The sequence below is a fragment of the Arvicanthis niloticus genome, chromosome 5 (assembly GCF_011762505.2).
Source record: "Arvicanthis niloticus isolate mArvNil1 chromosome 5, mArvNil1.pat.X, whole genome shotgun sequence".
NCBI classification, from domain to species: domain Eukaryota; kingdom Metazoa; phylum Chordata; class Mammalia; order Rodentia; family Muridae; genus Arvicanthis; species Arvicanthis niloticus.
The window spans coordinates 63,012,946-63,030,048 of NC_047662.1; the positions used below are offsets into that span (position 1 = coordinate 63,012,946).

Below are 17,103 nucleotides of genomic sequence, written 5' to 3' on the forward strand. Positions count from 1 at the left end.
AGTTATGAGATCCTGCCTCGAGAAAGGGAGGGAAGGGGGGAAGAAGGAAGGAGGGGAGGGAAGAGGGAAAAACATAAATCTTCATTACAGATACTTCAGAAATAATTTTGATGATCCAGACACAGTGGCTATTTTAGTTACTTTTCTATTGTTGATATAAAGCACCGAGACCAAGGCAATTTATAAAAGAAAGTCTTCAGCTGGGCCTACAGTTTCCCAGGGTTATAGTCCACAATGATGTTGCAAAGGCACAGTGGCAGAACAGCTGCACTCACACCTTGACCCACAAGCAGGGTGCACTGGGGACGGTGGGAGGGTCTTCAAAACCTTAAGCTGTCTACAGTGTTATGCTGCATCAGGATTACCTGCATAACCTCCTCATCATCTTTCCCAAACAGTCCACCAACTGGGGACCAAGTATTCAGACATATGACCATACGGTGCCTCATTCAAACCATGGAATCTCAGCACTTGGGAGCAGGGGCATCAGAAGTTCAGGGCCATCCTCAACTACGTGAGTGTGTGTGTGTGTGTGTGTGCGCGTGTGTATGTGCGTGCGTGCGTGCGTGCGTGCATGCATGCGTGTGTGTATTCAAGAGCAGACTGGGTTTCATCAGACTCTGGTAAGATAAAAACACAAATGAGTGAACAGGATGGCTCAGTGGGTAAAGGCATTTCCCCCACCCCACCCCCCCAAGCCAGACAACCTGAGTTAAACTCCTGGAACCCACATAAAGGAGGAAGAAGAGCCCAGACTCCACAGTGTGAGAACTGCTATTCATACACATATGTCATACATACATACATACATACATGCACATACATGATGATGATGAATGTTTAAAGAAAGAAATCATTTCAGAAATAGACACATATACATGTTTATGCACAGAAAATGCCACTTGATGGCTTTAATATTGACCATGGTTAACAGAGTTCATAAAAAGCATAAAGTGCAAAAGGTCTGTAAATCTCCCCAGAGCTATGATTAATGTTACTTCGGCCACGGTACAAACCACCTGTACATACCACATTCTATGTAAAGTATAAAGCACAGTGTATATCTAAAAATACCCTCTTTGCGTGGTTTAATGATTGTGGTTATAAAATAGTTTTAAATCTGACTTGATGTGTAGGAAAAGACACACGCCATGTTTTAAAGTCTGTGGAAGAATAATGTCTATAACATCTATTGAGAATCCCAATCTGGCCAAAGATGTGTCATTGGCCAGAGGGACCAACAGCACCCAGGTCAAATCCTGGTTGGAAGAACCCAAGTTCAGCTGGAGAAAGGAGCTGGGGGAGGCCCTAGTTGGCTGTCCCCGGAGACTCTTAGTTGTCAGACCTGAGGGGAAAAGAGAGCCAGGGAAGGTTCAATCCCAGTGCTGGCTCTGGGAGGTGGTTGGGAGAAGAGGAAGATTCAGACACCTGAGAAATCCAACCAATAGAATGGGTGGCAGTATTTTTACAGAGCCATGGTTGATCCTCAACACAACACTGTTGACCCGTGACTGGTGTAGGCACTTTTCACCATATAGACACCCATTTCCCCCATGTGGATCACATTACAAATGGAAGCAGACAGAAGGGACACTTCTGAGGAGCTGGCTTTGGCATCGCCCAGGCACTAAAGGGAGAATTCTTCTCCTAAAAATCAACAATGGATCAAAACTGTGAAATCACTGACAGACATGACCACTTGGTAACATTCATGGCTTCCTCTGTCCTGAGATGTCAGGCAGACTTAGAACAGTGGCTATGACATCACTCATCAATGTCATCTCTACTGGGCGGGAGCAGATTCAGGAGCGCGCATCAGTAAGTGGGCTCCACTTGCCGTTACCGCTCTCAACACAATAGAATCCATGAAATCAGAGCTTTAACAGCTGTTCACTGCGACTCAGAGATCCAAATGTGAGGTGTTATACCGCAAAGCCAAACTCAGTTCATGTCTTAGGAGCCTCTCAAGTCAGCCTTTGTGGGAAAGGTAACTCCAGTGGTGAGCTCAGAACCCAGCCATTGGCATAGGAGAAAAGGCTAGCTCTCATGAAAACACTGGTGTGTGTATTCCATTCAAGGATAAATGGCCTAAATAACAGCTCCTTGTAGCTGCAGTGGGGCAGAAAGAATAGGAAGGAAACACACCCCAAAGCCAAAATATTGGCCATGGATGCTCAAAGGCAAGAGAGGTAGAGTAATTTTTCTGCTCCTTTTCTGTAGTGTCCCAATTTCCTTTGAACATGGAAAGCTTTAATGAAAAAAAAAAAAAAGTGATCAATGACGAAAGCCCAGCTCAAAATTAGATTCATATATATCTATTCCCTAGATTAGTCAGGCCCATGCTAGCAAGCTGTAGGGATTGCTGTTTAAGATGGGTGTGGTACCTCACTTCTATAGTTATACCTAGCAGTTGGGGTCTCACCATCAGTTTGAGGCTAGCCTGGGCTATATAGTATTGATGCCAGCCTGAGACATGAAAAAGAGCAAAGCTCTATTTCAGATGGAAGGGGGGGGGAGTTCTGTTTGCCCCCAAACACACTCCCTCCCATGCCAGCTATGATGGCACATACCTGGAGAAGTGGCCCACTGAATCCAGTCAGGTGCTCGGTTCCTTTCACACAATCACGTTCAAGCACATCCATCAATATTTTATCCCTATACCTAGGGATGTCAGCAGAGGCCCTAGGGAATAAGTCCTTTTCCTACAGCCACATTACTAACATACTCATTTATTACTTTACATGTATGAATGTTTTGCTTGCTTGTATGTATATGTGCACCACATGCATGCTCCGTGTACTTGGAAGTCAGAAGAGGGCATCAGATCCCCTGGGACTGGAGTTACAGGCTCTGAGCTTCATGAGCATTCTGGGAATCAAATCCAGGTCCTCTGGGAGAGCAACATGTGTTCTTGACTGCTGAACCAACTCTCCAGCCAGATAACCCTTCCAGACGAAGGCAGCCAGGAGCCATCTTCAAGACATTTATATAGTATAGAATGTATAAGAGTAGCCCCTGTGCCTGGTAAGATGAACCGAAAACAAGGATAGTTTGACTATCTCCCTCTAAAAAAATTCTAAACTCAAAAACCAAAGGATTCAGCAGCAGTTCTGGTCCGTGAACCCCTAGGTTGCCACAAACATTTAACTCAAAAATTGTTTTAAATATATTTTAAGCTACAGCCAATTAACATACACAATCATTCAAAACCAAATATTTCTGCCTTATAAATCACCAATCAAATGACTGTGTGTTTGCTACCTGGGAGATTTAGCAAGTGCTATATAGATTTAATAAAAGACAACTTATTTCACACATTCGTGGTCTATAAATATCTGTGACTACAAACAAGAAATAGCCCAGCAAGTTACTTCTAAAACTTCAAAGCCACAAAAGCAGATTAAGGTCTATTCATTTAAAAACTCTAAGTCCAGTTTCCACTTTGGACCCTGTGAAGGCTCTAAACAGAGTAAGAGTTCCTGGACGTGCCAGAACCAGCTAGCTCCTTCAGACTCAGGACACCTCTCAGAACAATGTTCTAACTCCAATCCCCTGAGCGCTGTCCCACCCCTGACAATGGGATGTCAGAAAGCAGAAGGTGCCTGAGTTACAAACATCCCTGAGATACCCCATTCCACTTCATATCCTGAAGATAGCCCAGTGAAGACTGTATGATTCAGGTGAGAAACATTCATGTCAGAGGCTGCCCCTTTCTACCTGTGACCCCCACCCTCACCCCCACCCCCAGATAGCCAATCAGTGTAGTGACTGCCCAGCATCAAAAAGAGCAAAGTGCTCTGAGAAACCAGTTAGCACCAGTTATTATAAAAACAAAAGCTGGAGAACCACACCCCAGGGAGGCTACATCCCCAGGAGGCCACGTTCCCCTGTAGGTCCACATCCCAGGGAGGCTACATCCCTCAGGAAGCGCACATCCCCTAAAAAAAGCAGAGAAATGGGGTCAGAGTCCTGGAGGTAACAACACACTGAAAGCTTCCAATAAGAAAAGCTTTCCTAAAGCTTCACATGAGCTCCACAATCAAACCTCCAGAGCTGCCTCAGTAATTGCAATGAGGCTTTGCTCTCACAGAGGTCAAGGGGCAAGCAGAGGGGGCTGTGTGTGCAATCTTCACACCAGAAGGAGTCTCTGCGGGTCTGAGGCTGCTGCACTCTGGAAGAGCAGAAATAATGTCAATATTTAATGTGTGCTTAAAGTGGAGTGTAGCTTTTGGCATAGAGGGTGTTACTGGCTTTGCCCTCTGAAGCCGAGGCGCCATCTCTCAGGAGAGGTAGAAGGAGCCACAAGGCGTGGAGAACCTGAGAAAGCTAAGAGGTGCGAGTGACGAGCCACCCGCCTTAGCCACAGCCCTCACGTGTGTTTTGCCCACTTGATTTTGTTGAAGGACAGTTTCTCCTGGCAAAATGAAAAGTTCTGGAACCTTCCATCACAAAATCAGAAGGTCTTGTATATCAGGGGGCTGACTCCGGTGTAACGAGAGAGCCTGGGAATGATGGGGTGGGTCTACCATAAGCCACCTTCTCCAGCAAGAAGCTTTGGGCTGCCCTAGGTCTCCCCAACTACCCTGTCCATGTCATTACGAACATAACACAGCAAGCCTGTGTGCCTGGAAAGGACACTGAAGAAGATACATTACGTCCCTGAACCCTCTATTTCCCAGCCTGGGGAAGTCAGGCACAGTGGTCCAGTTAGATCACAAAGGAGCAGAATTTTAAACACCCACACCACACCAATTCCTCAGTCCCCTTGGCCGTCTTTGCTAGCAAACGAAGCCCAGCACACACTCGCATAGAAGTAGAGAAGCCGATCACTGCCTTGCTGTCACGTGATCTTGACTGGCGACTTCTTGTGGGCACATAGGAGAGACACGTAGGGAACACCGATAAAAGCCCATTTCTCGCTGGGCCAGAATCTGATGACTGGACCTTGTTCAGGTATCTCTGAGGCAGCATCAAAGTAGGCGAAACACACACAGCCCAGGTACGAGGCCAGGCAGATGAGGATATGCCTGCAAGAGAGGGGAAGGGTGAGCTTGGTGCAGTGCTGCTCCCTGGGGCCACCCATCCTCCCCACTGTCCCTTTCATCCAGAGGGCAAGTGTAACAGGGAAAGGATGAGATAGCTAGCAACACCAGAGGGATGTGATCAACCTTGAGACCTTGAGCCTGTATTCAAAACAGTCCCACTTGAAATGGCATAGTAGCTCAGATCTGTAACCCTAGCGCTCTAGGAGGCCAACTCAAAAGGAGTGTCACAAGTCCAAGACTACACTGTGAGTTCAAAGCCAACCAGAGCCACAAATAAAAATAAATAGATAGATAGATAGATAGATAGATAGATAGATAGATAGATAGATAGATAGATAGATAGATAGGAACAAATACCTTTGGGGCCTTCTCAGTAAGACTGAGGGCCCAGGATGAAACTGGAAATGCCAAGGTGGAAATGGGTGAACCCAGAATTGGATCTTGAGAACCTTAGCAAGATGTACACACAGCTTGTGCTTTTCATTGGAAATTCGCCTGTATTAAAGTATGCTCGAAACTTTACTTCGAAAATCCTTTTTATTTCTAAATTATCTTTACCCATCTAAGGTTTCAGTTTTGGCCTTTATCAGGAAATAAATCCTGGTAGTGGTGTTGCATGCCTTCAATCCCAGCACTCAGGGGACAGAGGCAGGCAGATCTCTGAGTTTGAGGCCAGATAATTCCAGGACAACCAAGGTTACACAGAAAACACCTCCCTATCTTGAAAAACAAAACAAAAATCAATTGACCAAACAAACAAGCAGAAAGAAAGAAAAGATAAGAAAAAAGAAAAAAATAAGAAAGAAGTCTTTTAAGGGGAGACAGATCCTTCCTTATACACTATACTGAAAGCTTATTCCAAATGAATAAGGTTTAAAATACGGACCTGTGAGATGAAGTGATTGCCACCAAGTCTGATGGCCAAGTTCAATCCCCAGAACGCACATGATATAAGAAAAGACCTGACTGACTCCCAAAAGTTGTTCTCTGACCTCCAAACATGTACTACGGCATGCACATGTATATGTATATATGTGTGTGTGTGTGTATACAAATTAATAAATAAATGTAAAAAATTTATTACTTTAAACATATTTAGAATATAATTTTAAAATGGTTCACATTATGTCTGTGTCCTGTGTCAGTGTACAGACATCTGTGCAGTACTTGCAGCAGCCACCAGAGGGTGCAGGATTCCCCTGGAATGAGCATTGCAAGTGGTTTGTGATCCACTCAACCTGGGTGCTGGAACTGAACTACAATCATCTATAAAAGCAGCAAGTGCTCTTAACTGCTGAGCCATCTCTTCAGCACCTATGCTTGTAATATATCTTTTAACTATATTTTTTATAAACTTTGATGGAAGAGGCTTGTCTATGAATGGCACAGAAACCAGTCAAGAAAAACCAGAAACGTGTGATAATTCAAAATGAATACAACACAAAAAATATTCACCTGCTTTAAAATAAATAAATAAGTAAATAAATAAATAAGAAACTATCTGTCCTGGGCTGGAGAGATGGCTCAGGGGTTAAGAGCACTGACTGCTCTTCCAGAGGTCCTGAGTTCAATTCCCAGCAACCACATGGTCGCTCACAACCATCTGTAATGAGCTCTGATGCCCTCTCCTAGTGTGTCTGAAGACAGCTACAGTATACTCATATGCATAAACAAATCTTTAAAAAAAATATATATATCCTAAAGCCACCATTCAGATTACTTACAGCTTTAAAGATATCCAGTGGCACAATCTTTAAAGACATAAAAATAAAAACGTATCTTTTTCCCTATCAGGTAGCAAAGCTTTAAAGCAGTTAACGCCTGTGTGTGTGAGCATGTGGGCTGAGCATCCTAACAGACTGAGCGAAGGGATGGAAGAACCGGACTAGAAGCAGCAGACACTTGCCTAGCATCCATGATGACCAGCGCAAACAAAGTGTTATGGTGGCACTTGTGTGTAATTCCAGACTTGCGTGGTGAATGTGAGGCCAACCTACCAGGACATGAGACAACCTTTATCTTGCTCCCTGCCACCTTGTGTATTTAGCAGTCATGAGGACAGAGACAGAAACACTGCCTTGTTCTGGGTTTGAAGCTGAAGCAGTTCCTAGGAAGAAAACTACTCCCCCAACTCCACTTTCTCCTTTTGTGCTAGAGTATGAGGCCAAGGGCTGCATGGCAGGCAGGCCCTCTACCACTTAGCCAGCCTTCCCCACCCCTCCCTTGCTTCCTCCCCCTTCCTAGGCGTGGATTCCGTATGTGATTTTGTAGCCTCCACTTCCCCTCCTTGGAACTTTAGAGCCATTCCAGGCTTCCCAAAATAGAGATACTCTATTCCCTCATGATCAAACAGTGTGACGTTCAACAACAGACTTCAGTCCCCCAGGCTTTGTCTGTAGCTGTAAAAAGAATCGGTGTGACTGTCCCTAGGTAACCTTCAGGGTCCGAGCTTTCACCTAGCCTCGAGGGCCCTGAGGGCGTGGTTCCACCTGAGAAGGAGCCTGTCTTCACGTCACTTAGTCCCCAGCTCCCCTACACCCCACCCCCCTTCCAGACCCGGCAGCTCAGGTTGCAAGCTCAGTTTTCAGGCTCCCGTGTACAATGAAGGAGCTGCCAACCCGCTGTGCAACGAAACAATTAGGTCTTTAGGAGGGTTTGTCCTGGCTAAACCAGCTCCCTGAAGCCATTTTCACACTCTACCTTACTTTTGTTTCTAAAATGTGTGACTTGGGAGAGGAAGGGAAAGAAGGGTCGGCTCTGTGCCCCTCCCCTGAACCCACCTGTGCTCCTGGCAGGGAGCACTTAGCCCTGGAGCTGAGCAAGGACACGAGCATCAACTCCTCAGGGCAGGAGCACCCCGGGGCAGGAGCACCCCAGGGCAGGAGCACCCCGGGGCAGGAGCTTACCACACACAGTGCAGATAGGGAAAGTGAAAGGAAGATAGCAGCTCACAGAAGGCTCGGTCGCTGATCCAGCAGAAGAGAGCCAGAGTCCACCAGAGGCCTGAGAAGAGGCCCAGTTTAAACACACGCACATTGTCGCACCTGCGAAGAAAAGGAAGCAAAAGTCACTTCAGGTCTCCACGGGGTTTGCTGGCTACCTCCCCCGGGTCTTCACAACGTCTCATCGGCTCCAGCTCACCGCATTGGCCTCATACTGAAGACAGCTTCATAGATGTAAACATCACATGTATGCACGTGACTCGATAACCTTTTCCACACAGGCCTGGCCTCTGACTCCAGATACATAGAACCATCTACCATCTTGAAAGGATACCCTGATGTCTAATGTAGATACAAAATGTAAGTTCGTCTTCCCTCCTGCCTACAGACTCCATATCCAGTTTCTTGGCCCTTCCTTCAGAATCCACCCCAAACCTGCCCTCTGGCCATGTGGGTCCAGGTCCCCAACATCTTCTCCTCCCTAATGCAACTCTCATCGTTGACCTTGTAGTCAACTGACAATGCTCTGCTCCAAGGCTTTTATGAGGGGAGGGAGGGAGGGAACCAAACCATAGCATTCAGAGTGGCCACAAGGCCCCATGTGTGGGCTCCTCCGCCTTCTTCTTCTTCTTCTTCTTCTTCTTCTTCTTCTTCTTCTTCTTCTTCTTCTTCTTCTTCTTCTTCTTCTTCTTCTTTTTTCATTTTCATTTTCTCTCCATACGTTGGCCCTCACTGTCTTTGCTCAAACCATGGTAGATCTTTACCCGTTCCTCAGATCCCCCAGGCCTTAGCAGGAATGGGCCCTACAGCCTTCCTGCTTGCTTTGCCTCTGACTAGAGTGTTCTGCCCTCACATAGCCATGTAGTTCATTTGTCTTCAAGTGTCTGCTCAGCATCCCCCGGGGAAGCCTGTGTTGACTTGAATGAGACCGGCTCATTGAATGAACACTTGGTCCCCAGTTGGTGGCGCTGTCTGGGAAGTTTAGAAGATGCAGCCTTGTTAGAGTTAAGAATGTCACTGGAGGCAGGCTTTGAGAGTTTAAAGACTCATGTCATTTTAAGTTTGCTCTCCCTGCTTCCTGTGAGCTCTGACCTTGACACCAAGCTTCAAGCTTCCTGTCATAATGACGATGAACTCGTATGCCTTAGAACTGTAAGCGACCCCTCCCTCGGGCTGGAGAGATGGCTCAGCCATTAAGAGCACTGACTGCTCTTCCAGAGGTCCTGAGTTCAATTCCCAGCAACTACATGGTGGCTCACAACCATCTGTAATGGTATCTGATAATCTGATGCCCTCTTCTGGTGTGTCTGAAGACAGCTACAGCATACATGTGTGTGTATATATATATATGTATTTAAAAAAAAAAAAAAAAAAAAAGAACTGTAAGCCCCAACATACCTTTCCTTCTAGTTGCCTTGGCTTTCCACATACTGACAGTATGACCCTGTTGCTAAAGACAACACATACATGACTCACAGAACACAGAGAAATTAAGCTGGTGCCTACCTACAGCCTCAGTCCTATGATTAGTATTGATAGTACTGGAGATAAACACCAACCCAATTATACAGCCTTCAGCTGCCGAGTCTGGCATGACCTTGGTTGGGACAGAACGACCTGGTAGGGATAGAGCCAGCAGACATGAGCCTCCACAGGCGTAAGGCGTAAGGTATTTTCACGGTCCTCCAAGGAATGTCCTCCCTGTTAATGTTAATGACTCCATGATAATCAGAGACAGCATGAGTGTGGGAGGTGAAGGTGTGGCTGGTGTCTCAGCAGTGTGGTAAATGTTGGGACCTTCAGGCTGTGGGAAAGAACTCTAAAAACATGAGTTTGAAATAGATAATTTATCAACTATGCATACATACAAGGAAAGGGCGCAATATGACTTGTATGAGGGGCTTCACAGATCTAAAGGAACAGAGGCAGCTGCCCTATGAGCCAGCTGTCAGAAAGATACAAAGTAAGGAGATAAAAGAGATTTAGGGAGTAGTGATCACAAGAGGAGATTCCACCCAGCTCAGAGTTTTTAATCTATGCTTACAAATGCAGGCAGATTCCTGAGTTCAGGGTCAGCCTGGGACAGAGCTACTGTAGGTCTATGTTGGTCAGAATGGTAATCTCAGGACAAGGTCCCACCCAGCTAAATTTTCAAAGGCAGGCAGATCTTTGGATTCTTTTGCGATGTTAAAAAACAGAAGAAGAAAAATGTACTTGCTGTCTTTTTTCTAAGAGGTTAAGGTCACCAGATGCTGATTCATACGATAACCAAAAGGAAACCTGGAATAAATAACTGAATTAATATGAAAATTAAAAACTGAGCTTTGGTCTACATGAGACGGGCTAGCAGAAAGCAGTAGCACTTCTTTAGAATTTTCTCTAGCAAGAGCTGAGCTGTCTGGAGAGCGAGAGAACACAGGTCTTCAAGAGTTTTTTTCTAACACGATTTCTGATTTTAGTGGGGAAACCCATGGAGAGAGAACACAGCTCTTTTAGAATTTTTCATAAGTCTTTTAGAATTTTTTTTTCTAATAGGGTTTCTTAGAACTCCCAAGAATTACTTGGAGAGTGAACACACCTCTTTTAGAATGTCTTTCTAGCAGCTATCCAGAGAAGGCTGTCTGAAACTCTTGTGGAATTCTTTTGGCTTTCTGATTTTAATCAGAAAACACAAGAATTACTTTTAGAATTTTTACTAGCATAGAGAGCTAGTAAAGTTAGCTATCTCAGCCAGAGGGTTTTTAGAATAGCAAGAAAAAGCCATCTAGAACTTTAGTGGGTTGACCTGATGCTGCTTGTCTTGTAATGCTAAGTATGGGCCCCCAAGACCAGAAGTCTGCATGTAGCCCCTGTGACCCTGCCCTCAAGTTAGTTCTGACTGATGAATAAAAATGCTGACAACCAATAACTGGGTAGAAGTGACATAGGTGGGGCTTAGGTCTCCCAGGCTTAGGAGAGAAGAATGTGTAGAGACGAGGAAGGAAAAACCATGATGGGTTAAGGGTCAGGAGGGCATGGCCCTGAGGGCTGCCCAGTTGGCATTAAGAACATGTTATGTAGATGAACCATAGTAAATAGTAAGTAATAACTCCAGGTTATGGATAGGAAAGTAGGTTCTAACAGCATGGAGGGTCGGCAGTGGCCCAGCTATTGTGCTGTTTAGGTCTTTTTGTAAATATAAAGGCTTTGAGTGTGTCTTTCACCTGTGAACTCAATAACCAAAGGCAGGGTAGAAACTCCAGGCCAGGATTTTAATAATTTCTACAACATAAAGCAGAGCAGAGCACAGCAGTCTATAAAGCGATCTCAGCCAAACATAAGCTGCTAGCCCAGACCCAGGATTTGACTTCAAGTTGTTTGTTTTCACTGCTCCCAGACACCTCTTCCTCAGAACCCCTCTCCAAGCTGAGGCTGGTCCTTGCCAGGAATCTATAAGAATGACCTGTCTGCAAGATATGCTGGTGTAATTGTTAGCAATGAGGCACATCCAGGAACAATCAAAAGAGACTCTGAGACAATGTTAACAATCAGGCATCTTCACAGCCAGCTCCCAGGGACTGGTGACAAGACACATCACCACTAGCTACCCAGAGGTGACACATTGTTGTCCCTGTCACATGTCCTCTTGTGCATGTGCCAAGGCCCTGATTAAGAGCCATGTTTTCCCTTCCCCCATCCCTTCTTTCCTTTTCTCACCCACCCCTCCCCCCACCCCCTTGAAACCAAAGGCAGTCTCTGTACCTCTTCCTCTTAACAAACCTGATGCACAGTATGACTTGGTCAAACCTGCCACCCAGTTCCATCAGTAATAGTGGCACAAAGCATGTGGAGTAACCAATTAATATCTGATTTAAGACCCACTCCATGAGATGGAACCCATATCCAACACTGCTTGGATGGCCAAGAATCTGAGACTACTTTGCCCAAGGACCTAGGGGGAAATCAAATACTACTTTTCTGCTAAAGAAACGAAACAATAAAATGACTCCTAGCTGCTATACTCATAGAGTCCCTGTGTTGCTTAGCCATCATCAGAGAAAGCTTCCTCAAGCAGCACTGCAAAGACTCACAGATACAAAGCCCCACAGGCAGACAACACACAGAGATTGGGAGACCTTGGAACACTCAGCCCTAAAAGGATAAATAACTCCATCAAATCCACAGAGGTGGATAACTCTGTGGAAGAGGAGACTAGAAAGAGTGTAGGGGTCAGAGGAGGTGAAGAACACCAAGGAAGAAAGGTCCTCTAGATCACCAAGACCGATGCATAGCTGAGCTTACCAGAAGCAGCATGTACAGGGCCTACCAGACAGGGCCCTCCCTAGAGCTGACGTAAGCACACACCCCCATCTCTAACCAACAGCTCTCTCCAATTGATAGCCACTTGGCACTGAGTTGTTTTGAAGGTTTGGCTTGGGTTGTTGTTGTTGTTGTTGTTGTTGTTGTTTGGTCTTTGGGTTTTTCTTTTCTTTTTTTTTGAGAAAGAACTTAAAGTTAGGTGGGTGGGAGTCAGGAGAGGATCTGGAAGGACATTGGGGAGGAAAAGAATACAATTAAAATACACTTAAATTCAAAAATAGTTTTAAGTAAGAAAATCTTTTAAAAAGAAAAATTAGTTTTCTCCAAGGAAGTCTCACTAGGGGACACAAACCACTCTTAAGGGTGGGTCCCATGCCCAGCAGTAGATACCCATACAAAACAAACCCAGCCACATCTTCAGAGGCTCTTCGTCACATAGTGTTAAGTCAGAGCATCTTTTTGTACCTTACAGATCCTTGTGTGTACATTGTTAGCATAGGGGCCCTATGAGAACATGTGTGAGTCTCTGTGTCTAGATGACTTTCCTTTGGCTCTTTTTCTTGTTTGGTTGTTTTGTCATATTCCAATTTCCTTGTTTTTCATTTACCTTATTGGTTTTTAAATTTTAATTTTTAAAAATTAAATATATATTTTAATTTTTAAATTTTATATAATAAAATAAAATTTTATTTGTTATCTTTCCTTAAATATCTGTTTTACAATATGAAACAGAAAGGATGTGGATATGGAGGGGACCTGGGAGGGGTAAAGGGAGGGGAAACTGTAATCAGAAAATATTGTACAAAAAAAAAAACCACATCTATTTTCAATAAAGAAAAAAATAAGTTGCTGTCTCGTGATATTTTATCACAGCAACAGAAAGGTAACTAATACAGAGCCCTTTTGGGGGTAAAATTTTTTAATAATTTACAAAACCATCCCCTCCCAAGACCCTTCCTCCTTTTGGGGGGTTGAGGGCTTAGATTTGGGGTTAGGGTTTTCCAAGATAGGGTTTCTCTGTGTAGCCCTGGCTATCCTAGAACTCTCTCTATAGACTAGGCTGGCCTTAAACTCACAGAGCTCTGTAGGCATATGTTACTGTGAGCTGTGTAAAGTTTATCCTTGCGTTGTTCACATGCTGATTTCTCTGCCCTTATATCTTGTAATCTGGACACAGTATTCTAATGCTTAGGCCAAGAATCTCCTGTCTAAATTTGTGTAAACAATGTTCCTCATTTATTCTCTGCTTTGTCAATAAAAGCTGGGAAAGCCAATGACCAGGCAACAGAGAGAATAGGGTGGGACTTCTGCCAGCCAGGGGAGGAGGGAAAGGAAGAGAGGAAGAGAGGAAGAAAGAGGTCATCATGAGGAAGGAGTCTGGAAAGGCATCAAGGCAGAGCACACCTGATGCCCAAGGGCCAGAACAATAAAAAAAAAATGCAAATAGCTCAGGAATTGTGGCTGAGAGGTAGCCAGATTAGATCATAGGATTAGAATTGAATTATAATTCAAGTTATTGTACTTTAAGTGGAAAATAAATCTTCTGTATCTTTATTGGGGAACTAGCTAGGATTTTATTTTAAAGCCATTGTATCAGCTTGATGGTTACATTTATATTAAAGTTACCATTACAGAGATCCTCCTGCCTCTGCCTCCTGAGCGCTGGGATCAGAGGTGTGCACCACCTGGCTCATTCCTCCTTTAATGTAACCTGACATTTTCTATTTTGCTGTTTGTTCCCCCATTGACACTTTAGCTGTTCACCACAGTGTCCTCAGCATGAGAACAGCACTGGGTACAGAAAAAGCTCTCAAGATTTGCTAAATGAAACACACACTGAACAAATGTTCTGAAACAAGTCCTTCTTGTAGTGGATTGGCCTGGTGCTGCTTGTATCCTAATGCTAATATTGGGTGCCCAAGACCCAGAGTAGACCTAAGTCACCCTGCCCCCAAGTTATTTCTGATGTGGTATAGGTGAGCTGTAGAATTCCCAGACTTGGGGTCGGAGGAGAACCACAAGGAGGGAGAAGTGCAGGAGGAGGAAAAAGAAGCCAGCCATGAGTTAGGAATCAAGAACGCTTGGCCCAGAGGGCTGGTCAACTGAGTGAGGAGCAGCCCAGATGAAATGTAGTAAATAAAACTCTGTTAGGAAAGGGGTTACTGGTAGGAAAGTAGATTCTAATAGCACAGAGGGTAGATATCTGCCCACTCTTGTGCTATTTAAGGCTTACTGTAAATATAAAGGTTGTGTGTGTGTGTTTTATCCAGGAACGAAACGGTAAAGGCTGGGTAGAACCCTGGGATGGGATTAAATAATTTCCACAACACCTACTGGTTGCCTGAAATCTACAACAGTTTTTCACTTGTTACGGAATTGGCCCTAAAGTAGAGGGTTTCCATGCCTGGGGAGGAATTCCCAGTGAAGCCACTGACAGCCTGGCGGGGGGGAGGGGGGGGGCAAACAGGTTCTAAACCTTTCTTCCAGGACCTTTCTCCTCAGTAGACCACTCCTGAGCCAGTTATGGTTTTGCAGAGGTCTGAGCATCCAAGAAAAGGCTTAACTTATTTACTGAACAAATGGACAGATGTCAAAGGCCCAGCATGCCACGACCATTCCCACCGCCTGTTAAAAACATAAACAAAAGCTTCTGTGAAAACAGAGTAACAGCAGTTCCGCAAGCTCTGTTTAAAAACAAAACACACAGGAAAAATAAAAAATAAAAAATGCTCTCTTACAGGAAGGTTGAATGCTACCTTGGAAAAGTATTTCTGAAAAAAACAAAAACAAAAAACCAAATAGAGATCGAAGACATGTAAAAAACCATTAACTTCCCCTGGCCGTGTTTGCTCCCTATTGCAGTAACAAAAACATCATGACCAAACAAACAGTTTGGGGAGGAAAGGGTTATTAAACCTTACAAACTCCCAGGTCACAGGCCACCTTAGAGGGAAGCCAAGGCAGGAACTCAAAGCAAAAGTCTGGAGGCAGAAACTGAACAGAGACCATGGAGGAACACTGCTTGCTGGCTTGCTCTTCATGGCTTGTCCCTCCCTAGGACTGGCACTGCTCAAAGTAGGCTGGCTCTTCCACACCAATCATTATTCAAGAGAATGCCCCCAGAGACTTGCCTACAGGCCAACGTAATGGAAGCATTTTCAAAAGAGTTTCCTTCTCCCATGACTCCAGTTGGTGTCAACTTGACTAAAAAACTTCCTAGCAAACCATCGTTGTAACAAAATACCTGAGACAAGCCACTCAAAAAGAGGAAAGAGTAATACTAATACTGACTCATGGTTTAAGAGGTTTCAGGCCATGGCCACCAGGCCCTGTTGCCCTTGGCTCATCGGTGCAGAGAGAATGAGGCCAGGCAAAGCTACTTCATGATTGCCAGAAAGAAAAGAGACAAAATCAGATAGGGTCCCAAAATACATGGTGGCTCACAGTGGTCTGTAACTCCAGTTCCAGGGGATCCAACACCCTCTTCTGGTCTCCGAGGGCAAAGGGCATGTAAGCACATGCATGTGGCACACAGGCATACGTACAGGTAAAATATCCATACACATACACATATACACACACCACACACACAGACGGGGGGGGGGGGGGGGCTCCTCAGGCCTGAGTTCTAATACTTCCTGAACTGCACCCTCTGATGGCTGTCTGTTCATATTGCGTCCTCTGGGTGAACCCTGCGGTTCCCCTTCACAGCACGATCACAAGTTGAAACGGTATATTATTTGTGCAATCATTTGCCTCATGTCTGAAGGTCAATGGCAGTTGGAACCAATGGATGCCTACGACCTAGCAAAGGGGTTCAATGATGCTTGCTGATGAATCAATAAACTAATACAGCACAGGCACAATTGCAGCTGGACTCCAGTGAGTTGGATAGAACTATGTTATGTTTGTTCCATGTTCGTTTGTTTTTGGTGCTGTTGAAACATGCGGTGCGGTCCAAGATGGCTTCGAAGCCATTATGTAGCCTCCCACTCTTACCTCCTTATACTCCCAGGTAATCCCAAGAATTAAAGACTAGAATCACAGACTAGCTCAAAGCCAGACTAGGCTACAATAAAATGTGATCAACGGACAGGAAAGGGAAGAAACCGGAGGGAAGGAAGGATAAGGAAGAGAGAATCTAAAGAAAGGGAAAATAAGCCAAGTGTGGCGATGCCTTTGATCCCAGCACTTAGGAGACAGGCAGTGTACCTCTGAGTTCAAGTTCACCCTGATCTGCAAAGCCAGTTCCAAGACAGCCAAGACTACACAGAAGAGACCTTGTCTCGTACAAATTAAAACAAAAATTCAACTTAAAAACGTTTTCCCACACATCATTACTTTTATAAAAAGTTTCCATGAACACCCAACCTAATTAAATTGAGAAATTTTGGCTTAAGGATCACATGAAAACAGAGCAACATGGCTGAGATGTACTGTGAGGAGCGTCAGTGAAAGCAGAGTGCCAGTCTGGGTCACTGGGAGTTGGCAGAGTAGAGGAAAGTCAGTGGAGAGCCAGGAGCCCAGGGCGGTGCCTCTCTGCCTCCCTCTATTCCTGAGGATGCAGGTCCTGCTACAGCTGCTGATCCGGATGCTCGGGTCAGCTCGGGACTGCCCCAAACCTGGTTCCACCAGGTTCTAGTCTCATTATCAGGGCTTTCATCAGAACATCAATGTGAGGTCAAGTTTCAGAGAGAAACAAGCAATGCAAAATGAATATTTGCAACAGGACCAGACTTCAAGATACAAACCCCCAAGAGCGAGCAACACCCAGTACTTCTCTTACCAATCCTTTATTGGTTGGGGGTAGGTGGAGC

General features: G+C 44.9%; 1 protein-coding gene across 5 annotated transcripts in view; it reads right to left on the reverse strand.

The window, feature by feature from the left end:
• Positions 1-877: 877 nt before the first annotated feature.
• Positions 878-17,103, reverse strand: part of Acer2 (alkaline ceramidase 2) — a 41,229-nt gene continuing 25,003 nt past the window's right edge. For 4 of the 5 annotated variants that reach the window (XM_076934690.1, XM_034504075.2, XM_076934691.1 and 1 more), the window contains 2 exons: positions 7,952-8,089; positions 878-5,027 (listed from right to left, as the gene is read on the reverse strand). In XM_076934690.1, the coding sequence (XP_076790805.1) occupies positions 4,841-5,027; positions 7,952-8,089 (325 nt within the window). In that variant the 3' untranslated portion in view covers positions 878-4,840. Of the gene's footprint in view, positions 5,028-5,215; positions 7,886-7,917; positions 8,090-17,103 lie in introns of those variants that run through there. The other variant, XM_076934693.1, reaches the window with a different exon arrangement.